We start from the raw sequence: 26,324 nt of genomic DNA, 5'->3' as shown, positions 1-26,324 counted from the left end.
TGTTATTAAACGCAACAGACTAGAAAAGACCCACCACCTCATCAACAATGTATTTGTGGGTATTAAATTGAGAAGAGAAGGAAAAACGAACGTCAGGGTTGAATGGACGACCAATGGGCAGTTTCCAAACCTCAGTATACAGGAAAGCCACTCGCTCTGACCAAATCCTCAACTTCCACAGCAACCACTCCAACATCTACAAATAAAGCTGTGTTAGGACACTGTTTAAATGGGCCACCATCTACTGCAACACACCAGAACCACACAGGATAGAGGAAATGCAGCTGTACAAAACCTTCGCTATGAACAGATATCCTCCCAACTTTATCCACAGGTGCCTATTAAATAGACACCATGAAGAGGACACAGTATGACCTAACAGATTGCCCTTCATCATGAACATGACAATGAGACTCCTATGACCATTAGGAATCATGGTAACACACAAGCCCACAGCCACACTATGACAAACACTCAAGGATTAAAGATCCCATTCCCACATGTAGACCTAACGTACTTTAAAACATGTGCTGTAACGACTGCCACAAACATTACATTGGACAGACAAGGAGAAAACTAGCCATCTGAATACATATACATCAGCTAGCAGCAAAACGACACAAAGTTTCATTAATATCAGTACGCTCAGACAATGAAGGCCATCAGTTTAATAGGGACAAGGTAACTAGAGTAGCCCAAGCCAAAAACAGACACGCATGGAAATTCTTGGAGGCATGATTCTCAACACATAATGCAATCAACAACCATACAGAATTGGACCCAATATACAAACCCATTCAGAACAAAACCGGAAATGACACAACTCACCCTAACGGACTGGGACAGTATAAATTCCAAGCAGAGCAGAACAACGCTGCTTCATCAGAGGCCTCACTGAGGATGTTACCATCATGGGAATGAAACGATTGAACAAAAACAAGCCAGCTTGGTGAGCAAGTCAACAACTTCAGATGTTTGCATTCTTTGTGTCCCCCTTCTCCCTTGTTGTCTTGGGTTGACTTTAAACTGCTGTCTGGGCAATTAGGGATGGACACTAAATGCTGCCTGGCCAGCTGTGTCCTCATTCTGTTAATGAGTAAAGAATAAAAGAAGATACTGCTCATGGGCAAGATCAGGAGCATTATGACTTGATCTTGAATCTCTTTTTCTTGTAGTTTGGTATTTGGTACAAAAAACATAGTACAAGTTGACAGTGACTTATCTGCCAATTCTTTTCCTTGATTGCACTGAGCTCCTGTCCATAATAGTGTACCTGCAACTGGAAGTTTTGGGTTTGGGTGTTTGGAGGCACACACTCAAGTTAGATTTCTGTGGTACAGTATGTTAAAACTCTGAAACATTACAGTATGGGACCATAAAATTTTTATTTATTGGAACGCTATAAACTTTCATAAGAACTTTTAAAAATGTAGAAGGGTTACTACCTGCACAGTTTAACAAAGTAAGTATGTTTGTATGCGAAGTTTTGTTTAAATTTCTCTGGCCACTTTCAGATCATGCTGTGGACGAGACAGGCTTGGCCCTTATAAAACCAATGATGTCACTTGGCTTACAGAAATCCCAGTCAATCCGTTAGCTGTGGGCCAATACGTCAACAACTGTTCTAATGGTATGTTAAATATTTTCATTTTATGGTCTTTGTAAAATATGTTGCTGTACATGACATTGGTGTAATTAGTAAATGTGTATCTTACCAAAACAAAAACTGAACAAAAACAAAGTTGCTGGAAAAGCTCAGCAGGCCTGCCATTACACACCCCCTGTTGTTAGTCACTAACAGTCCCCATTAACAACTATTCACCCTCCCAGCCTGATCGTTAGCAACTCCTTTGTCTGTCCAACTGTCTTTCTCTCTCTTTGGGTTCTATCCTATCGTTTACTCCCTACCCCACCCACCTCCCTATTTTCTGCATATAAACTGACGTTTTCCCAGCCATCATCAGGTCTGAGGAAGGGTCACCGGGCCCGAAATGTTAACTCTGTTTTCTCCTCCACAGATGCTGCCAGACCTGCTAAGCTTTTCCAGTAACTTTGCTTTTGTTCCTGATTTACAGCACCTGCAGTTCTTTTGGTTTTTATTTTAAAACAAAAACTTGAGATTGTTGAAGATAATGTTAACAATGAAGTAGTTATAGGAACTCCCTTTGAGTTCAGCAGAGATTGTCTTGCTTTCATTATAGGCAGGGCATTCCACGCCCTCTGAGTAAAGAACCTACCTCTGACATCTGTCCTATATCTATCACCCCTCACTTTAAAGCTATGTACCCTCATGCTAGCCATCTCCATCCAAGGAAAAAGGCTCTCACTGTCCACCCTATCTAATCTTCTAATCATCTTGTATATGTCTATTAGGCCACCTCTTAACCTTCTTCTCTCTAACAAAAACAGCCTCACGTCCCACAGCCTTTCCTCTAAGACCTTCCCTCCATACCAGGCAACATCCTGGTAAATCTCCTCTGCACCCTTTACAAAGCTTCCACATCCTTCCTATAATGCGGCGACGAGAACCGTACGCAATACTCCAAGTGTGGCCACACCAGAGTTTTGTACAGCTGCAACATGACCTCATGGCTCTGAAACTCAATCCGTCTACTAATAAAATCTAACACACCGTACACCTTCTTAACAACCCTGTCAACCTGGGTGGCAACTTTCAGGGATCTGTGCACATGGACACCGAGATCTCTCTGCTCATCCACACTAGCAAGAATCTTACCATTAGCCCATACTCTCTATTCCTGTTACTCCTTCCAAAGTGAATCACCTCACACTTTTCCACATTAAACTCCATTTGTCATCTCTCAGCCCATCTCTGCAGCTTATGCATATCCCTCTGTAACCTGCAACATCCTTCCGCACTATCCACAACTCCACCGACTCGCGTGTCATCTGCAAATTTACTAACCCATCCTTCTACACTCTCCTCCAGGTCATTTACAAAAATGACAAACAGCAGTGGCCCCAAAATAGATCCTTGCGGTACACCACTAGTAACTGAACTCCAGGATGAACATTTCCCATCAACCCCCACCCTCTGCCTTCTTACACCTGGCCAATTTTTGATCCAAACCACTAAATCACCCTCAATCCCACGACTCCGTATTTTCTGCAATAGCCCACCGTGGGGAACCTTATCAAACGCTTTACTGAATCCATGTACACCACATCAACCGCTTTACCCTCATCCATCTGTTTGATCACCTTCTCAAGGAACTCAGTAAAGTTTGTGAGGCACAACATACCCTTCACAAAACCGTGTTGACTATCCCTAATCAAATTATTCCTTTCTAGATGAATATAAATCCTATCTCTTATAATCATTTCCAACACTTTACCAACAACCGAAGTAAGGCTCACTGGTCTGTAATCAGCAGGGTTGTCCCTCCTCCCCTTCGTGGACAAGGTGACAACGTTTGCTATCCTCCAGTCTTCTGGCACTATTCCTGAACATAATGACGACATAAAGATCAGAGCCGAAGGCTCTGCAATCTCCTCCCTAGCTTCCCAGAGAATTTGAGGATACATCCCATCCAGCCCAGGGGACTTATCTATTTTCACACTTTCCAGAATTGCTAATACTTCCTCCTTATGAACCTCAATCCCGTCTAGTCTAATAGCTGGTATCTCAGTATTCTCCTCAACAACATTGTCTTTTTCCTGTGTGAATATTGACGAAAAATATTCATTTAGCACCTGCAACAGTCACCAAGTTTAAGGGCATTTAAATGGTCATGGAATAAGCATGTGGATGATAATGGTATAGTGTAGGTTAGATGGGCTTCAGTGGTTTCACAGGTTGGTACAACATTGAGGGCCGAAGGGCCTATGCTGCGCTGTACCGTTCTATGTTCTATGTATCAATGTCGTCAACTAAAAATAAATTCTAAAGCATATCTTGATGTACTGCTAGATACTTTCCTTGTGTTGAACACCAGGAGTCTCATATGAGTGAACTGTGCCTAAACGCAGTATATGACCCCACACATCTTATGCATGGGTAATTGTAACACCCTCCACGGTAAACAAAAAAAAAACATTGTCACTGTATTCAGCCTTGCACTATGCGTTATGACCTCACATGATGTCCTTGACTTCAGAAGACAACAAAATAGCTGTTTGATTTGGGCTATGAAGCACCATACCAAGCCAATTAATTGGCAGTTGCCGGATAGGAATATTCCCTCCCAGTTGGGGAGCACTTCAGCAGTGAAGGACATTCTGCCTGCAATCTTCAGGTAGGTGCCCTTTGAGATACACAGCAAGGCAGAATCGCTGAGCAGAAATTGATCTTGGGTTCATGTTATGCATGTGCTACACTGTTGTGTGTTTGTAAAACCTTTCTCACTGTTCTGTTCTGACACCATCACCTTGATAACTTGTTATGATCTCTCCATTTTAATTAGTTTGTACTGTTTTGGATTACTTATGACTTTGATTAGACTCTCAGCCTGCGACTCTTCTACCTATCATCTTATTCCAGTCATTTGGTTTGTTTCCAGCACCACCTTATTTTTATATTTTTGTCATTATCTTTCTGCCTCATTTATTGGATTATAATCATCCTTCATCCTTACCTGTTGACACTTCAGTCGCTGCCTAACACTCTTGGTCACCTGCAGAGACTTACTTTCAGCACTACACTCACAGCAGTTGTATGATCTTTTGATCTCTCTGCCTATAAATTCTGACTGTGCTCTTCTGTCTCACTTCACCTGACAAAGGGCCTGCGCTCCGAAAGCTTGTGTTTTCAAATAAACCTGTTGGACTATAACCTGGTGTCATGTGACTTCTGACTTAGTACCATTTCCTGGCACCGTAAGACCAGAAGATAGATAAATGTGAAAATGTCATCTTGTTGAGCTTCATCTTACCCAGGCTCAGCAGGTTTAGTCACAGTTCCCTCACTCGGGCTTCAGGTTAAAATAGCCACTGAGGCTGCAATTACATCAAGAGCATCCTTTCTGTATATTTGAAGCTGACAGGGCTCAATTTACTACAACAACACCAACCACGTAGGTTCAGTTCTCATTCCAGCTGAAGTAGATTTGACATCTTCCTCTTGGGGGCTGTTGTGGCACAGTGGTACTGTACCTGCCTCTGAAACAGAAGGTCTTGGTCAAGGTCCCATCAATTTTGGACGTATGTCATAACATGTTCAAACAGATTGATTAAGAATAATTATCCTGGCAGCTTCACGCAAGCATACTTGTTGCCTGTAATTTAAACTTGCATTAAGCTTGATTGGAGCAGGAGGTAATGGATATGTCTCTTGTTCTGTTGTAACTGGAAATTGATTCAATCACTTACATTTCTACACGAGCATTTATCTACCCAGCATGGATAACCTTTACTTGAACTTAAAACTAAGTACTTATGAACATTAACAAGAAAGGACTAAATATGATAGACATCCCATTTTGAATTTTGTTACAACTACAATTAATTAGTGATAACCATTTGAGAGTGGAGGCAATTATTACCTTTTAATTGATTAATGAGAAACCGTGTCAATGTTGGCACATGTCGAGGATTAAGATATAATTGGTGGCATGGAATATTAAAGAAATTGACAAATGCAGAGAAATAAAGTCTTGCACTTATATGATGTTTGTCACTGTGTTAAGGCATTCAAAGTCTTCTTAAAACTAATGATTTTCTTTTGAAAATACAACAGTCAATTTATACATAGATAATTAATGATGATGTTCAGGGATACATATTGACTAGAACACTGAAGCAAACATCTTTGCGGTTAGGAAAATAGATGATGAATACACGAGGTTATTGATAATGAAAGAAACGCTGCCCTTAGCAAACTCAATTACAGATCTATTGCAGATAAGAAACATATGAAGGGAAACTAACTATAACTGTAACTTTGACGGAGAGTCATTATAACAGCACCTTGTTTAAAAATGAACAATGTCAGCTTTATCAGAAGTTTTGGCAATGCTCAACACATGACAGACAATCATTACTACATTCAGGAGTAGACTCCCAGAACAAGTCCAGTGAAATGGCCACAAAAAAAAACTTTCCTAATGATTGTGTATTAAACCAGAATTTGAAACCTATAACAAGCTTCAAGTACAGTAATAAACAGAAAATTAAGGAAAAAGTCTGCAAATTTAATTCATATGTTTAAGTAAAGACTAATCCTGGTTTTCTTTGTTTCAGAGAAAGCAGCCAACGTGTGCTATCAGGAGTTTGATGTTCCTACGACATTTCCTATAGAGCTCCGTCAGTACATTCCTAATGTTAACTATGGTCATAATGCGGAAAGGTTGGTCCCAACTGATAGTTCAGTCAAGATTTATTATTTCCCTATTAAAAATTAGCAAAATGTATTGAATAAAAAGCTTTATATATGACTATCTAAAGTCTTGTTCAGTTAGAGATTTAGACAGTGATCACTTATACAATGCATAGAAGCAATACTGCAGACTTGATCTGTTCATATTTGTCACTGATTGATACTCGTTTATATTTATACAAAGTATTTGATGGGTGTCATTCAGTTCCATGATGAGTAAAACTGCCAAAGTGTTGCACAGAACACGACAGGGCACAAAATACAATTACACAACAATTTGCATTTTTATAGACCCCTTAAGGCACTGGATAGAAAAAGAGCAAAAAATGTTCTGTGGTGGAGGAGTCTAAAATGAGGTGCAAGCCTTAAAATTAGAGTGAGCCTGTGAGGGGTTATGGGGTAATTTCAGAAAACACATTTTTGCACAATGTATATTTGAAATCTATACATGTCCCCTGTCCCATAATCAATCTGTTGGACATGGTATGACACACGTCCAGGATAGATGAGACTTTGACCAAGGCCTTCTGTTTCAGAGGCAGGTACATTACCACTGTGTTGCACCTAAATTAATCGAAAATAGATTAATAGATTTTTGTTTGTCAAGGCTATCAAAATTTACAGATGAAGGTGGTTAAGATCCAGAACAGTTGTGATCTAAGTTAATGACAAAACAGACTTGTGGGACTGAAGGTTGTGCCACTGTTCCTGCAATAGGCAGATACCGAGATGTAATTGAACGATTATGGGAGATGACCAAAGAAGTAGGAAAAGGTAGGACCAGTAGGAAATTTATTTAAAAAAAATTAAAAACTAAATAAATAAAATAGAGATGCAGGGGCAGGAATGTTGGTTGCTTGAGCAACTCTGGCTCAGAGTTGATGAGATAGAGTCTGAGCTTTGAACACTGCAACACGTTAGGGAGGAGAATTACCTGGACACTGTTTCAGAAGGCAGTCATAGCCCTGAGATTAACTACCCTGTAGCCAGGGACAAGAGACTGTGACCACCAGTGAGGCAGGTAGAGGGATCCAGAAGGTAATACTGAAGGAGCCTCAGCCCCTGGGCTTGTCTAACAAATTTGAGATTCTTGTCCGTGTGGATGAGAGCAGGGACTGCAGGGAGGATGAGCAAACTGACCATATCATTGATGCAGGGAGCCCAAGAATTGGGAGACAAGAAAAACGTAGTTGAATTAAGGATTTTATGGTCGAGGGAATAGAAACTGTTTCGTCTGGCTGGTTTGAGACTTTGAGAAGGTTGGATTTCAGATTAGTCATGGGGTTGATTGTTATCAGAAAATGAAAGGAAATGACAGTATGTGTGAATGTCCTATTTTACGAAGGAACCATAAAAATGTAGGGGAACTCAATAATGGAACAAATTTAAAGGCTCTGTTTCTTAATGCACAGAACTTCTGGACCAAGGGTGATGAACTGACAGTGCAATCAAGGTAAATGAATATGATCTCATAGCCATTATGGAAAATGGTTACAAGGAGATCAAAACTGGGAACTTAACATTTAGGGATACTAGATCTTTCAGAGAAACAAGAGGAATGAACAAGCTGGTGGAGTAGCACCATTAATAAAGAGATAAATGGGGACAGTTGTGAGAGATGATCAAGGCTCGGATGATTTAGGCTTCATTTGGGAGTTGTTTAAAAAAAAACCCAACAAAGAGAAAGGAGACATTGGTAGGAGTAGGGTACAGAAGCCAAACAGGGAGAAAGCGGTCTTGGATTCAGTAATGGATAATGAAGCAGGTATAACACATGACCTCTGAATGAAGGACCCTCAGGAATTAATGTTCATAACATGACAAAATTTAATATTCAGTTCGAGTGTGAGGAACTTGGGACAAAAATACCTGCGTTTAATTTAAACAAAGGGAATTACAGTGAAATAGTAATAGAGTTAGCTAAAATAAATTGGGCAGATAGATTAGCAGGAATGACAAGTGAGTAGCGACAGATATTTAAGGTGGCCATTCTTGACTCTCAGCAAATAAATCCCTGAAAGGAAGAATAGTTCTAAGAGGGGGAAAAATCACCCATGGCTAACCAAAGAGACCAAAATCAGTGATACCTCATAAGGCTGGAATAGATTCAGCATCCAGCAAAGGATGACTACGAAGAGAATAAAGACAGAGAAAATAAGCTAAGAGGGAAATCTATTGAGAAATATAAAAACAGACAATAAGAGCTTCTTTAAATACATAAAAATGAAAAGAGGTCAAAGTGAATATAGACCCTTTAGAAAATGAATCTGGGGAGACGGTTTTGGGGAACAAGAAAATGGCAGAGGAATTAAACAGATCTTTATGGTGGAAGATACTTTGAACATTCCATTCTTACTGAAGAATATAGGGGAGAATTAAGTAGCACCACCAATCACTAAATAAGTAATATTAAACAAATTAATGGGACTACAGGAAGATGTGTCCTTAGACCCTGATGGCTCGCATCCTTGGACAGTGGATACATTGGTTGTAATTTACCAAAAATTGTTAGATTCTGGAGAAGTACCAAAGGATTGGAAAACTGCTGATGTGGGACTCCAATTCAAAAAGGGAAAGGGGCAAAAAGCAAATAACTAAAGGCCAATTTTAGTTAAATTTTAATGTCTCATTAGTCTGTTGGAAATATTTTGGAATCAATTAAGGAAGTTGTAACAGAACATTTAGAAAATCATAATCTAATCCAGCAGTCAACATGGTTTTGTGAATGGGAAATCATGTCTGACTAATTTACTAGAGCTTTTGAGAAAGTCTCAAGCAGATTGGATAGAGGGGAACCAGTAGATCTGTTGTATTTGAACTTCTAGAAGGCATTTAACAAGGTATCTAAAAAGGTACATAAAATAAGATCCCACAATGTTAGAGGTAATATTTTGGAGTGTGTAGAGAGTTGGCACATGGGCAGGAAACAGCGAGTGAGGATAATGATTCTTTTTCAGGTTGGCGACCCCTGACCAGTGGGATTCTGCAAGGATCAGTGCTGGGATTGCAACTGTTTACAATATATTAATCACTTGGAGAAGAGAATATAATGTACTGTTGCCACGTTTTGCAGAAGTCAGAAAAATAAGTGGAAAGGCAGGTTGCAAGAGGCAGAGAAGCAGTTTAGAGAGAGATATTAATAAAAAGTTGCCAAATGGTTAATAATGTGGGAAAATACAATGTTTTTATTTTGAAAGAGGGAACACAAAAGTACAGAAAATTATTTAAATGGAGAATACCGGCAGAAAGCTGCAACACAAAGGGACTTGGGGTATTTGTGCACAGAACACAGAAAGCCATCACATAGGGGCAGCAGGTAATCAGGAAGGCTAATGGGATGTTGGCCCTTATTTCGAGGTGGTTGGAGTAGAGAGTAGGGAACTCTTACTGTAACCATACAAGGTACTGGTGATAATAAAATGTGAGGCTGGATGAATACAGCAGGCCAAGCAGCATCTCAGGAGCAGAAAAGCTGACGTTTCGGGCCTAGACCCTTCATCAGAGTTTCTGCTCCTGAGATGCTGCTTGGCCTGCTGTGTTCATCCAGCCTCACATTTTATTATCTTGGATTCTCCAGCATCTGCAGTTCCCATTATCTCAAGGTACTGGTGAGACCATATCTAGAGTATTATGAGCAGTTTTGGTCCCCTTATTTAAGGACATATACATGATAGAGGATTGGTTGACTGGCAGCGGGCAGAGAGTGGGGATAAAGGTGTCTTTTTGAGGACGGCAGCCCATGACCAGTGGAGTTCCATAGGGCCTGTGTTTGAACCACAGCTATTCACGTTATACATTAACAATCTGGACAAAGGAACCGAGGGGATTGTTGCTAAGTTTGCAGATGACACAAAGATAAGTGTAAGAACAGGTATTGTTGAGCAAGTGGGGAGGCTGCAGAAAGACTTGGACAAGTCAGGAGAGTGGGCAAAGAAGTGGAATATGGAGTACGGTGTGGGAACAGTTGAGGTTATGCACCTTCATAGGAAGAATAAAGGCATGGACTGTTTTCTCAAAGGGCAAAGAATTTGGAAATCCCTTTTGCTACAAAGGGTTTTCGGAGTCTACTTCAGGATTGACTTTAGGTTAACATGCAGGTTCATTTGGCAGTTTGGAAGGCAAAGGCAATGTTAGCGTTCATTTCAAGAGGGCTAGAATACAAGAGCAGAGATATACTGCTGAGGCTGTAGAAGGCTCTGGTCAGGCTCCATTTGGAATGTTGTGAGCAGTTTTGGGCCACATATCTAGGAAAGATGTGCTGGTGTTGGAGGGGCCCGGAGGAGATTTACAAGAATGATCCTGGAATGAGGACATAAAGAGCCACACAACACCAGCACATCTCCTTTGTCAGACGAAGGAGCAGTGCTCCAAGAGCTTGTGACTTCAAATAAACTTGTTGGACTACAATCTGGTGTTGTGAGACTTCTGACTTTGTCCAACCCTGTCCAACACCAGCACCTCCACATCACATAAGGAGCGATTGAGGAATCTGGTCTATACTCAATGGAGTTTGGAAGAATGACAGGTAATCTAATTGAAACATAAGATTCTTAAGGGGCTTGACAGCTTAAATGCTGAGAGGTTGTTTCCTCTCACGGGGGAAAGTCGAGGACCAGAGGGCAGTCTCAGAAGAATGAGATGAGGAGGAATTTCTTCTCTGACAGTTGACGGTCCTTGCCACAGAGAGATGTGGGAGGACTGTCCTCGTGAGTATTTAAGGCTGAGATGGAATCTTGATAAGTAGGGGATTCAAAGGTGACAGTGAAAGGGCAGGAAAGTGGACGTGAGGAATATTGAATAGTGTTGAATGGTGGAGCAGGCTCAAGGGGCTGGACAGCCTACTCTGTTCCTATTTCTTATGGTTTAAGTGATGTAGGGCATGATACCAGTGTACATCCATTATGGCTGAAAACTCCCACCACAGCAAACAGCAGTGGATCAGCAGTCAAAGAGTGAAGGCTTGGGGTGCAGTTCTGCAGGTAATTGCTACCAGCAAGTGAGGTATGGTAATGAAGGGAATTGTAAACAAGGTCAAGATATTGAATTCAAATCATTAGAAGGATAGAGGAGCGGGAGAGGTGGTAAACATGTTGAAATTTGATTTTTTTTTCCCCTGAACGAATGTAAAAGTATAAATAAGGAAGTGACAGAATGAGGTAATCTTGGAAGCAAGTGGTCTTTATCATGAATCTTATACAGGTTTGAATCACTTAGTTGTTCAGTTTATCAAAGTAACACGTCTGCTTATTTACCATGCACATCCAAAATTCAAGACTTGGTGCACACAGAGACACTTCCAGTTTTTGGCAGGAACCCTTTTGCTTATTTTGGAGAAAGCTGTAGCTTATCCAGAATTAAGATTGGTGCTGCAGAATCAAAGCCAATTCTAATTGCTGGTAGAAGGAAATTTATCTGTACCTGTTGCCTATGTGAGGCAGGAATTTAAATAGTTATAAGCAGTTAGGAAGATAAGATTATAGATGTGCACTAAAATATTGGTCCACAGACTTGTAAAAATGCAGAAAAATAAGGAATTTGTCACTTGTTTAATTAATTGTCTTAGTTAATGATGAGTTAGCATCATGTAGAGAGATAATCTAAATTTAGGAAACAAATTGTGGAAAGAGATTTGAGTAGACGTGAGAGATGATAGAGGCAAGATGTCACTTATTGCAACGGTGTACAGGTCCCCTGACAGAGGAACCACATGGTGGGATACACCATAAAGGAAGAAAAGACAAGAAATTATCAGAAAGGCACGACAATAATCATAGGAGATTTTGATCGATGTTTACACTGGAAAAGACCTTAAGGCGTGGAATCAGAAGTAGGCCATTCAGTTCACTGAGTCTGTTCTAATAGTCAATGAGATCATGGCTAATTTGATTATCCTCAATTCTATTTTTTAAACCCATAACATTTAATTATTCAGTAAAAGAATTAAAGACCCAACCTTGGCAGCCTTCTGCAATAAAGAACTCCATAAATCACTGCTCTGAGTCAAGAAATTCTTCCTCATTGTTGTCTTAAATGGGCGACCTCTTCCTCTGAGATTATACTTTCTGGTCATAGACTTACCCACCAGGGAAAAGACCCTCTCCACATCTACCCTGCCAAGACTACTAAGAATCTTGTAAGTTTTGACAAGGTTGTCTCTTTCTTCTACTGAGTGCAACCCAACCTACTTGATATTCCCTAATAAGATGACCCCCTCCGTATCCAGGATCAGCCTGCTGAACCATATCTGGTTTGCCTGTAATGCTAGTGTGTCTTCCTTTTGAGAAAGGGCCCAAAACTGTTCAGTGTTTCTATCTGTGGTCTGACTGTTGTCTTGTATAGTTTTAGAAAATCCTTTGTACTTTTATACTCCATTTCCTTTGAAATGGAGACCAACATTGCATTTCCTTTTCCTGCTACCTTCTGAATTTGGTTGATAGCTTTTTTGTGAATTCAAGATTTTTCTGTTCTGTAGCTTTCTGCAGTTTTTCTCCAATTACATAATATTCAACTCTTCTATTCTTCCTGCCACAGTGCATCTCCCCAGATTTTCAAACATTATATTCTATCTGCCAAGACTTTGCCCACTCACTGAAACTACCTAAATCCCTCTGCAGACCTATTGTATCGTCCTCCCCATTTGCCTTCCCAATATTTTTATATAATTTGCAAACTTAGCGATAATACATTCAAATTTCCTCCTCCTAGTCATCAATATACATTGAATAAAATTCTGGTGGCCCCGGTATTGACCGCTGACCCTCCAGAGTCATAGGTTCCATTGATATCCTGAAAATACCCCTTATCCCAACTCTGTCTTCTGTTAGTTAGCCAAGGCACAAGCCATACTGATATACTACCTTCAGCACCTTAAGCTCATCTTGTTAAGGAGACAAATGTGTGGTACCTTATCAAACATTTTCTGAAAATCCAAATATATTCACTGCTTCCCCTTTATTTATCCTGCTTGTTACCTCCTCAAAGCATTATAGTAAGCTGGTCAGGCATGAGTTTCCCTTCATAAAACCATGCTGATTCTGCTAGATTAAATACTTCTAAAAGCTTTGCTATTACATATTCAAAATAGACTCCAACATTTTTCCAATGTTGTAAATTTTACTGGCCTATAGTTAACTTTTTTTGTCTCATTTCCTTTTTAAATAAAGGTGTTACCTTGGAACTTTTCCAATCCTCTGGCAAAGTTGTATATGCAAAGTATCTTTGGTGAAGAGTTCATAAAATGTTTCTAGGATGGTTTTTTAGAACAGCATGTTCCTAATCTAACCAGAGAGCAGGCTATAGTGAAACTGAACATTTAGTACTGAAAAATAAGGAAATAGTTATCCTTTTTGCAATCACCTTGCAATGAAGACAACTTTGCTTTCCCAATTGTTTGCTGCAGCAGCCAGCCTACTTTCATGGACTAGTGCACAACGACATCCAGATCCCTTTGTGTATCCATGCTTCCCAATATATCACCATTTAAATAATACTCTTATCTGTTTTTCACATTAAAAGTATATATCTTCATATTTAGCCACATTTGAACTGCATTTGCCATGTGTTAGCCCACTTACTCAGTTGTCTAATTTTTGTGCCATCGGCAAACATCGAAATGTTGCATTTATTTCCCTTATCCAGGTCATTTATATGTGTTGTCAACAGCTGGGGCCCAAACACTGATCTTTGAGGGACCCCCCCGCCTAGTCATAGCTGGCTACTCAGGAAAGAGATCCTTGCCATGGTTTCCTATGTCAACCAATCCTTGATTGGTGCCAGTATATTACCCCAATCCCATATGATTTAACTTTTCCCGCTAACTTCATGAGGAAATTTAGCATGAAGTATTTTGAAAGTCCAAATACATATTCTCCTGGTTCTCCCATATCTATTCTACTAATTATATTTGTTAAAAAAAAAGCTCCAGTCAACTTGTTAAGCATGATTTACCTCTTCTTTGACCTATAAAAATAAGAACTGCTGATGCTGTAAATCAGGAACAAAAACAGATGTTACAGGAAAAGCTCAGCAGATCTGACAGCATCTGTGAAGAAAAATAGAGTTAACTCCCACTGTAAAAGCATTGTTCACACGCTTCCTCAAACCTGGGTCATCGGACCCAACATCAATTCTGGATTTTTTTCTTTATAGATGCTACCAGACCTGCTGAGCTTTTCCAGCAACTTCTGTTTTTGTTCATTAACCCATGATGGATTTGTTCACTCCCCTTAATGCTTTCCAGGTGTTCTGTTATTACGATTTTTATCATTAGACTCTAGCAGCTTTCCACTACTGGTCTGTAATTGTGTTTATTTTCTCCCTCTCATTTTAAATAGTTGGGTTGCTTTTGCCATCCTCCAATCCATAAGAACTTCCTCAGATCCGACAAAGTTGGAAGGTGCCCATCAATGCATCCACTGTTTCCAGGAAATCCCACTCTAAAAAGCATTGTTCGTACCTATGTCAAATTGACTGCATCTTTTGAAGGTGGCAACTGACCACCACCTTCTCAAGGGCAATTAGATATGGGCAAGAAATGCTGGCCCAGTCAGTGATGACTAAATTCCAAAAATAAATAATTTTTAAAAAATCACAACTAGAAACCTCCAGTATATTTACTTAACCATGTAGTAGGGCAACATAGTTAGAAAAATCAGAAAACAATGCAAAACTAACGGAAGAGAGGTTAAAATGAATTCAATAAAAATGTGCTTGAGAGGATATGATGGAATTAAGGAATACTTGACAACGTTACAATAACATTTAATTAAAATGTTCAGATTTATGAAGGATTTCAGACAGTAAAAAGTGAAATATTATTTCTGCTTATTTATGAATTGGTAACATTGTTATAAATTTTGGATTAGTATTGAGAATGAAGATGAAAGTTGGAATCAGCCTTTTTCTTGCAATATTAGTGAATAAATTATTTATGAAAATGGTAACATTGTTTAAAATCAAATCTTAAACGTTACAGTGAAAGACCAGGAATACAAACAATACCAGCAGCTTGAGACCTAACACAGGAAATAAGGATTGAAATTGCTTTCTGCTGCATTTCCATGATGAGTTGTGATACTTACAGATTTTGTAATCTACGTTTCATCTATGTCTGTCCTTAAAATTTCTTATAATTTGTTTTGTATTGCAGACCTTTGCGATGTGTGGTTCTTGTGGCACTCAGAGACATAGAAGAGGGAGAAGAGTTATTCTCTAATTACTATACAATAATACATTGAAAAAATAGAACATAAATAACATCAGGAACTTCATTCTATGCAATGTGGATTTTCACATTTTAAATAATTGAGTCAATGGAGAATTTGATTTTCTTTTGATGATGAGTGTTATGAGTGAGTACTACCAATCACTGCCACCATCCTTCTTTCCCTACTGGAGTGCAAGGTCCAATTTATCTAAAGTTGTAGAGGACAGCCATAAATACGTGTCTGTGTCTAAAACAAGATATAGTCATTGCACAGTAGCAATCTGGTACAAAGACCTCCGTAAAACTCAGGATAACAACTGTCCCTGTTGAGATCATTGTAGTCTATTGGTGCTACTTCTGGAAAAAAATTCAAATGGACCTCTTTGCCGACTTCATAGTTTATTAATGTATCATGTGCACTGCTGCTAGAGTTAGGCAGCCATCCGGATGTAGAACCTAAAACAGATTAAATTGTAATGAGCTGGAAATTCTTTAAATTGAGCTATTACTTGTTCAAAATTTATTCATGGGTGTGGGTATCACTGGCTAAGTCAACATCTGTTGCCCATCTCCACTTGAGTTAAGAGTCGTCCACATTACTTGTGACTCCAGAGCCATCTGTCAACCAGACCAGGTAAGGATGGCAGCTTCATTTGCTAAAGAATTGACAATAGTTTCTGGTCATTGCTACACTCCTAATCCAGATTTTTATTAAATTCAAATTCCACTATTCCATTATGGTGAGATTTTAACACGGGACTCCAGAGTATTACCCAAGTCACCAGATTAATATAATTGCTAGATATCTGAAATTAAAAAAAATTGCTGGAATAACTCAGCAGGTCTGGCAGCATCTGTGGAAGGGGGACAAAAAGCAAATTTAACATTTGGGAGTCTGGTAACTCTTCATCAGGAAAAAACTGGGATTTATGCCAAGGTGCTGGGGAGGTAAGCAGGAGAAAAGACAGCAAAATGACAGGGATAGGAAACAAAGAGATAATGGATAGTAGGTCAAAACAGAAGATGAATAGGAGATTATAAAAATAAATTATGAGAAAATGGATTAGCTTTGCTAAATGCAAGCCACAAATGTGATAATGGCCAATGAGTATATGGGAATGGGTGGCTGTGCTAAAAGCAACTCATATAACAGAGATAATACAATGTGAAGCTGAATGATTACAGCAGGCCAAGCAGCAGAGGAGCAGGAAAGTTTGACGTTTCTTTCTGAAGGGTCCTGACGCAAAACATCAAACTTTCCTGCCCCTCTCATGCTGCTTGGCCTGCTGTGTTCATCCAGCTTCACACCGTGTTATCTCAGATTCTCCAGCATCAGCAGTTCCTACTGTCTCATATCATAACAGGACCAAGTGTGGGGTGGGTAACAAAAACATGGAATCACTCAAAAAGTTATTGAACTGGACATTGAGTCCTAGAGGCGGCAGCGTTCTCAAGTGTAAAATGAAATGTCCTTTGAACTTGTGCTAAGCCTCACTGAAGGACTGTAGCAGGTGGAAACAGATGTTGGCCAGGCAACATGGTGGTGTGTTGACATGGCAAGCAACTGGAAGCTCACAGGAACTTTTGCAGACTGGCCATAAGTGTTCTGCAAAGCTGTCATGCAGCCTACATTTCATCTCCCCAATATAGAAGAGACAACATTGTCTGGGACCTCGAATTGAGGATGCAGGATGTAAATGGTAGCTCTTATACCTGTGATTTCATAGGAAGGTGCTGTGGGAGCATGAGAAAATGTTAGGGATGAACAAGGAGTGTAATGTGGTGGCCACTTTTTCTTAGAAAGAAAATCATCTCCTCTGCCCAGCCAAGCTTGTCCTCACTTGAAACAACTTCTCCTTTAACTCCTTCCTCCTCACCATCCAAGCAGTGATTCACCTGTACCTCATTCAATCTGTATTCATTGTTCACAACGTGGTTCTCTGGGGAGACAAAATGCAAGCTAGGTGATTGCCTTGAGAAAATGACCCCAAGCTTCCAGTTGTCTGCCATTCAACACACTGCCGCGTATCCCATGCCAACATTTCTGTCTCAGGCCTGCTACAGTGTTCCAGGGAGCCAAGAAAGTGAATATTTCAAAGATAATTTTTAGTTACGTGTAAAATAATTGGTAAAAAGTAGAAAATAATTGACATTAGGCAATTTGAATTAGATTGGGGCTAGGCTAAGAACTTAAGAACACAAGACAAAAGGACTTGGAAGAGGCCAGTCAGCCTCTCAAACTGGCCTTCAACAAAGTCATGGCTGATCTGCCCAGGCCTCAAATTCTCGTGCAAGATCAACATAGCCATCAACTCCCCAACATTTCAACAATGGAGCTACACTACTGTAACCAAGTCTCCAACAACTGAGATAGAGAATTAGAAAATCACTGGCCTGACAGAAGATATTCTTTGATATTTCCAGCTTGAAATGAACACCCCCTTATTCCCATACATGTTCCTTAGTTCAGGATACCTCCACTAGTAGAAACATTTTTTCCATTTATTTTGGCAAGAGCCCTCAGAATCTTTTATGTTTCAATTAAGATCACTCCTCATTCTTCTAAACTGCCATGAATAAAGGCCTGATCCATATAGCTAGTCTTGACAAGTCATCTTTTTCATCCCAGGAATCAAACTAATGAATCATTTTTGAACAGTCTCCAACATTAGTATATAGTTTTTAGGATCAGAATTGTACAGAATCCCAAGTGCAGCCTCACCAACATCTATACCAACATCAGTTGTAATAAGACATTCATCTTTTTAGCCTCTAGCAATAAAGGCCGTGTTCCATTCACCATAATTACTTGCTGCACTTGCATACTGGATTTTTGTGTTGCATACTTAAGAAAAACCAGATCCCTTCACGCTGCACTTTTTTGAAATCGCTCTGCAGTTAACAGTCTACCTGTTGGTCCTTCTTACATTAGTTTCCATCTGTCAGGTTTCCACCCACTCACGCTCAGTCTACTCATTTTGCCTGCAGATTCCTTATGTTCTCATTGCAACCAGCCCTCACTTTTTTGTATTATCAGCAAATTTTGATACGGCAGACTGTGCTCCCTCCTTCAAGTCATTCATATAGATGGCAAATAATTGAGGCCCTAGGGCTAACTGAGTCTGCTCTCCACTAGTTGTCTTCCCAACCTGAAAAAGATCCAATAATTCCAATTCATTACACTAACAAATCTTCAATCCATCCTATTTACCCCCAATTCAGTACAACACAGGGTTTCTCATTAACTGTTTGAATCATTATAGTCTTTGCACATGGGGCAAATGTACAAGACAGAAGGCAGCTGGAGCAAGTCTAGAAACCAAAGAATCAAGTGAGATAAAATATCCCAAGTGGTAGAATATTAATACAATCACTTGTTTAATGTCATCTGCTAAGATAATGAACAGAAAAAGTAAAAGGAGCAACACACGAATGGAATAATTATGGAGTGAAGAGCTAACACTTTAGAGGAGTTGTACAAGGCTCAAAACATGAACTTTTTTTCTCTTCGCAGTTGCTGCCAGGCTTGCCGAGTTTCTCCAGCATTGTTTCAGATTTTCACCATCTACACTATTTTGCCTTTAACTGCAATAAATCTGGCAATGCATCTAACCAATGCAGAATAACAGTCAAAGCCAACTGCGTATTGTGCTCAAACAGCAGAATACATATTGAAGGAAGTGATGATCAAACTGTGTATTGCTCTAATCAGCCTAAATCTGAAGGGCTGTTCCTAGTTCTGTTCACTGCAACATGAGGGAGATATTCAAACATTGAAGAAACCTTAGTGTTGAAAGGTGATGATCTTTGGTGGTGTATGTAATTGCAAACTATGAAAAATTATGTTTAAAATAAGAAGCAAAAGGTCAAACCATCAAAAGGCAAGTTTAGACTTAATCTTTACTTTGAATTCTATTCAGTGTGTTGATTGCATTTAGTTTATTGCAGGCAAAGAGCTCATCATTTAACAATAAAGTATATCCTGCCAAAGGGTGGAATTATTCTGCTACCAAACACAAATTTAAAAAGCTGCCTAAACTACAGCTTGCCAAGGCATCAAAACTCACCTTTCCTGAATCAGTATATTTTGCAATTCCTATTTCTGGTTATGTGCCACTGTTTCCCACTTAAAATTACATTTATTTCAAAAAACTCCTACATGATAGAAGTTGAAACTGAAGAAAACTTGTGGTGTCAGCCAATGTTAAAGCAACTGTCTGCAGATCTAGGTACATAATTTGGGTAAGTTTACATGTTTCAGAGCTTATTTTGGAAAACTGTAAGGTGTAAGAATGCTAGTGGGTAAAGTGTTTGTTGTTAAATGAGTAGGTTGCAAGATTCTTGCATGGGTTTGTGGGTTACTGGGAGAGATCAGGGAGGGAGGCAGTGCATCAACCTGAATGGGGTATCAGTTACATGATTAACTAAGAGTTACACGTATTTTTCTTAATATCCAGATGTCAGAATCAGGGAGATAAGGTGGTTTTGACTGAACTTAATTGGGAGATTATTTTTGGAGTGTTTTGGGAACAGGGGAATAACTGATCACTACTTCAAACTTTCTAGGCAAGTCCAATATTTCGGACTTCCAAGGTATCCCAGATTGCATCTTTCCTGTCTCCAGCTATCCACACACTGAAAGAACTGGATCAATACTTCTGAAAGGAATAGCATAATGGGTGGATTCTCCTTTAAACTGTTTAAATGTTCACAGATCAAATTTAAGCTGGGCATTAATTTCAGCTACCAGCGAGTCACAAGAACAAAGCTACTTGGGCACAAAAAGTCTTTCCCTGGCAAAAATAATGAAAACTGCATATATTGCCTTGGCTGCTGTTAGCCATTCAATAAATGTATCAATTAACACAATAAATCAGTTTAGAAACAGGTTGTGTAGTTTATAGATACAGCTTTTAAAGATATCATAACTCTACACCAAAGCCTTCAAATATATTAGGAAATATGGTCCTGGTTGCAAAGGTGATGAGACCATGGTTACCAAAAGATTGTGAAATACCACTCAGAATTTCATTGGAGCTCTCGATCTTTGAGCAGCCATGAACTGCAATACTTAATGCAGGTATTTCTCCTATAACACAACAGTCACGCCCTTGTGTTACCTCACGCTATAGAAAATCACGTTATAGGGAAATAGTATATCTGAACAGCAGAAAGTTCACGTTATCCAAACAGCGTCCACTATTCATCAATCTCATTACAGCAAATTTTGCACTAAACAAAATGTTTTATAGCAGAAGTACCTGTAGTCCATATTCTCTGATGATCAAGCAGATTTTTCTACTATACTTTAGATCAACATCAACAACAAATCGGACTGGTGTGATGATCTATGTCTCACGTTGTTTGTGTGCCATAAATTTTGCTTGGGTTTCTTAAATGTAATTTAGTACATTACATCATATTCCGTTGGCTAAGTTTTAAACATTAACTGTATTCCTCATTAGTAACTTTGAAGTTACACTTGATTAAAATAAAGATGAGACTTCCAGACCTTTTATTTCTGGAATGGTGCACACCACATATCAAGATACAACACAAGTACAAAATAATGCTGAACAAAAACCTTCAATGTTTATATACAAATATTAAAACCAAATGCAACATTAGAATTTTCCCCTTGAATACCTTCAAAACTAAACGCTGTCTTGATTGTCACTAATTAGCCCATTTTTTGTACCGGCAGTTCTGCTAACTCTGAAACAATACAGAAGAGCAGTAGAACCATTTCTTCAGAACAGTATTGCTGGTGTTTACCAAAACATTTTAATCAGCATATCTGTATTGATTACCAATACCATGTTGTTTACAATTTTTCACATTGTACAAACTCCCTCTTCTGTTAATACATCAACTTTTCAGATTTCAGTTACAATTGCAATAGTTGGAATGTCAATTAATCTCTTTTTCTTTCAATGAGTAATTTTAATTCAGACTACAGACTTTGGTTAAAAATAAATATTAGGAACCTCAAAATATTTGCAGTACAATTGTCTATCCTCAGCCAATAAGGAAGACTGCATAATTTTAAATGCCTTAATTGTATGCACTTTGATATTCTTAAGCCATGTTCAGCTTTCAAGTAAATGGAATTCATATTAGGAAACTAATCATTTAGACTAGTGAGAAAAAGCATCATCTTCATCGTGAAGTATTGCTATATTCTTTACAGCACCTGTTACACTTGCAAACAAAATAAATGAACTGACTTCCCAACATGAAAATGGAAAGCACAATCTTTGGCCAGCACTTCAAACTCAACAAAAAAAAACAGCAAGATCTTCTAAATCCCAGTGGTTTAAATGATGAGATCCTCATTTAGAAAGAGCAAACTAAACAATGTTTCATGGCACTAAATATTTGGGGAAAATGTATATTCTATGTTGAAACTGTACATAATTACATTCTTAAATTGTCTGTTGTCACCTATTGTCTATTGTCTAAATTATGGCCTTTAGTATGAACACAAAGGAAATGTACAAAATTCTAAAATAGCATTTCCCAACAAGTATTTGGTTTTAATTTTGGTAAGTTGCCAGTATCATACACATCGCAATGATCTTAGTTTAGCATATGTTGATTAACGTTTTGCTCAACATGTCAAAAACAATTCTGAAAAAAATTAAGTTGATAGCAAATAATCAATAATAGGCCTGACAATGCTTTTAAACAAATTGCATTATTCAGTCAGAAGAGTTAATCAATACAATTGGCAAGAGAATACATATCCAATAAGGATTTGTGGCTCTTTATTTTTTTTTAAAAAATCACAAGCAAATCAGTTCTAGGAAATTTTAAATTAAACCCTGTAATAAAATCACACACTTCTGTTTACCAAGGGAACTTACAAAGTCTGAATGCATAGTTAAATTCTGTATTTATAATGCACTAGGAATGGTTTTCAAAATTTCAGAAAGTGCAACTGATGTGAGTGATCAGTCATAAACCTGTGTGAACATTACTACAGACTAGCCTTTGCAAATCCACAGTCACACAAATATATAAATGAAGGGATATGTATAGCATTTCCACAAATACATGACTAGTTCAGTTAACATTAAGAAAAGAAACTCACAAAAGACAAATGCATAGATCAGCACATAAACACAGCTACAAGAAGCTGATGACTTGGATTACAATTTCACGCAATACTGGCAAGAGCCAAGGCTACCCGTTACTTCTGTGTCTTGTACCTTTATGTCATTCTGTATCGTCTCAGAATCTAAAGCTTTGTCTATCATACAAGATTCCTGCATAAAAACTGAAAGACCATTAGATTATGGCTGTACAGTTATATGCATCTACATAGAAAAAAAAATCAACCAATCTCTCAAACCATAGTATCTATTCTTCAGCATTTAAAATGCCCACTAGGCCAACCTTCAAGGTAATTCGATACAAATTCATTTACTTTTTCAGAGATTGTGAAGAATATGGTTGGGGGAAAAGGATAGTCACTCTTTTCAGACAGAATATAAATATTTACAAAAAAATGAAAGCAGTTCATCATGTTGTGTATCCAAATTACTTGGCCTCCTTCACATCTTCACTCCCTTGCACAATCAATAAAACTTTTCTCAAATACGATACAGTAAAACCCTGGATTTTTTAACATTAGTAAATAAATCTAAAGGTAGCTATCTGACAGGGATTAATATTTTGAAACAGCCGTAGCTGCATTTTTAAATAATGTCAAATCCAGAAACCCACAAAACAAATATGATTTTGGACAATAATGGCCTACGATGTAAATTAGAAACTTGAGGAAGTAGAGTTATGCAGATAATAGAAAAAGTTACACTATGAAACATGACTGCATGTACTGTAAATATGCAAAATATACTTATATATTTTAGGATGCTAAGCTTTTCCTACTTCTAAATAAGACTTCCCAAGGTGCCTTAATCAGCAGCTGACAATTTTCAGCAGCAATTTTATATGCAAAAGCACCTACTTCAGATTTGCAAAAATGGATACTAAGTATCTCTGATCAGTAATAACTACTATAATCTAATATTGAACAGTTGCTTCTTGCTTCAGTCTAACAAGTGTTTTATTTCAAAACCTTTATCTTCAGAGTCACATTTACAACAGACTTTAAAAACACTGGAATGCACTGGGAAGGAGTTAAGCTCAATCTGATTAATCAAGGTTTTGCTGTATTATATAGCTATGGACACATTATTTTGTACAAAACACAATGAACTGCTGCAAGAAATTTGGCGAGACTGTCAAATTAGAATCATGTTGAAAAGTGGCAAGTCCCAAGCTGTGTGAAAACGGTTTCAGCTGCCCCAGGAAATCTCATAAGATATACAATGCACTGCGTAGTTTCAGATACACTATGGTACAATCTTTAAAGTCTTTAAAAAAAATAAACATCCATATACAATTATCACAAAATTCAATATTTAATCTAATCAATAAAAACTTCAAGAGTTTTTAAGCACTCAGAAATCTGGCAGTAGTTGCAACCCGTTTACAGATGGCAGCCATGCCCAACTCTTGCTAGACAAATGCATGTCTGTAGGCTTCCTCCCACTTGTACTTCATCCAGCAATCTTCGTCCAAGGATACACTCACGGCACTGTAAACTGAAGTGCTCTGCTCTAAGTCAATGGATGAGAGAACGCTCTATTCATGCAGGTCCTTGCACTGATAGGCGCAGTTCACTTCTAAAATGCTACATTAGCCAGGGACAAGGCTAGGTACCTGTAAACATTAGTATTCCTCTGTACCCACTACTGTCACAGTAGCATGGACTCATGGAAGCCATTTCTATTGTTTCAGATTCCCAATGTTGGTGTCAAGAGGTGAAATGCTTCCTTTGTCTACTGGCTACAAAGGAGATGCAATGGCTTGAGACTTCAAGACTGCATCATAAAATTCAATTTTAAGTCCCCAACTCTGCTATGTGAACATAATCTCTGAATTTCTATGTTATTAGGGACTGAAAATAAATGGCTATTTAACTCTTGAGAAATCAAGATTAGGTTCTATAAGTAAAAAGACATCACTGATGTCATAGTAAAAAAATTCAAACTTCCAGTGAATGACTGAACAAACTTGATGGCTCACCCACCAAGTTCACTGTTACTGCATACCACCATTCCAGAAGAAGTTTCAATGCAGAAGTCACTCTGATTGTAGAGCTGTGTGCTGGTGTAGTGCATGGGGATTGATGAAGCCATTTGCTTCACTACCAGACAAGCTGCTAAAATCTGCAACGGAAACAGACATTTTGGCACTAGTGATGTGATGTGTACGATTCTCGAAATCCACACTCAGGTTATTTACAGAAACGTCATTGATAAAAGATTCTTGGACAGCGATCCCCATTTTCAATCTTTTTGCAGGTCTTTCAGATTCATCGTTGCACATGCTTATCTGGTTTAAATCAGAATGGTAGAATCCAGTCTCAAATAAATTTAGACAGTCTGTGTCACCATTCGCAGGCAAACCAAGTGACTCTTCTATTAAAACAGGCACATGCGTAGTTGGTCCCTTTGAGTGTAAACTGTCCAACGGAGGAAAATTATAGGAATCCAAACAGTTTACATCTGTCACATTGCATGTTGTACCAACACTGGTCAGTGCTAAAAGAAAAACAAAACATTAGTTTCTTTCAAATTCATAAACATGGTCTAAAATAGCTTCCTAATTTAGTGATTGTAAACTGTGAAAGATAAAAATAATATAGGAGCTACTCGAATCTACATGTACTCATATACATGGACCTGTTCTCTGCAAATAAAGAACATAAACCATTATATGCCTCTTTCAGTTTAAGAAAACAGCTGACAACCACTTTCTGGTCGGTTTCTCAGGCTAATACTTTAAAAAATGATCTATAATTTAAATCTAAACAAAACTCTACAGTTAGCTGTCAGTCATCATTTAATTAGTGCATTCAACATGATAATACCTCTACCAATCAGAATCCACTTGCCAACCAGCCAGCATTCTCTTCTCATGCAGGATAAAATGTTGGTTTCCTTTTACATAGGATAGTTTGCAAAAAACTTAGCACAGAAGCACGAGGCAGAAAAGCATTGACAAAACACATGTTTGCAAACAATACCATTTATAGAATGGCCGTATACATAAAACACTTTGAATAAAGAATTACATCTAGTTCCAGTTTAGGAAGAATGTGAAAACATGTGAGTGTGCAGAAAAGGTTCACAAGACTAGTTCTAAGGACGGGGATCTGGTTCTTGGCCTAAGAAACTTGAATTTCTAAGATATATTTGAGATGATGAGACTGGTTTCTTTTGTAGAAGAGTGAAAGTTGATTTGATCGATGGAGTCAAAATCATCAGGGTTTCAATAGAAAAAAAGAAAAATTGCTCCCATTGGTCAAAGGATCAAAACAGGAGAACATAAATTTAAGACAACAGGCAGAAGACAAAATACATAAAGATAAATCCTTTCACGCAGCAAGTGGTTAAGACCTAGAATGCACTAGGTTCAAACAAGGTATTTAACGGAATTATTATTTGAGAAGATAGAATGCTCAGGGTTAAGGGAAGAAAAAGTATTGCTGAGAAAAAGAAAATTTGTTGAAGTCTTGCATCTTGCACTCATCACGACAGTTCATAAGAAATTCAAAGGGTAAACCAGTGTTTGTACTACATTAGAGTACCATTTAAACACACTGTCCTTTCATGCGGTATAACGTTGATTCTTTCTTTCACTTAATTCACAAAAATATCAGAAATAGCTTCAACAATAATTTTTTTCCAGGTATACTCAAATGTGATATGA

At 38.4% G+C, this 26,324-nt stretch overlaps 2 protein-coding genes across 7 annotated transcripts in view; one reads left to right on the top strand and one right to left on the bottom strand.

Moving 5' to 3' along the window:
- The window catches only part of setd9 (SET domain containing 9), a 37,369-nt gene extending 16,339 nt beyond the window's left edge, over positions 1-21,030 (top strand). Inside the window, exons 4-6 of the mRNA XM_048523876.2 lie at positions 1,515-1,630; positions 6,199-6,304; positions 15,483-21,030. Coding sequence (XP_048379833.1) covers positions 1,515-1,630; positions 6,199-6,304; positions 15,483-15,570 — 310 coding nt within the window. The 3' untranslated portion in view covers positions 15,571-21,030. The remainder of the gene's footprint in view (positions 1-1,514; positions 1,631-6,198; positions 6,305-15,482) is intronic.
- The window catches only part of mier3b (mesoderm induction early response 1, family member 3 b), a 75,623-nt gene continuing 69,778 nt past the window's right edge, over positions 20,480-26,324 (bottom strand). For 3 of the 6 annotated variants that reach the window (XM_048533620.2, XM_048533626.2, XM_059648383.1), the window contains one exon: positions 20,483-25,153. In XM_048533620.2, coding sequence (XP_048389577.1) covers positions 24,693-25,153 — 461 coding nt within the window. In that variant the 3' untranslated portion in view covers positions 20,483-24,692. Of the gene's footprint in view, positions 25,154-26,324 lie in introns of all 6 variants that reach the window. The other 3 variants (XM_048533644.2, XM_048533640.2, XM_048533632.2) reach the window with 2 other exon arrangements.

The sequence above is a fragment of the Stegostoma tigrinum genome, chromosome 1 (assembly GCF_030684315.1).
Source record: "Stegostoma tigrinum isolate sSteTig4 chromosome 1, sSteTig4.hap1, whole genome shotgun sequence".
Lineage (NCBI taxonomy): Eukaryota > Metazoa > Chordata > Chondrichthyes > Orectolobiformes > Stegostomatidae > Stegostoma > Stegostoma tigrinum.
The sequence above is the reverse complement of the archived record's forward strand: the minus strand, read 5'-3'. Positions and strand labels throughout refer to the sequence as shown.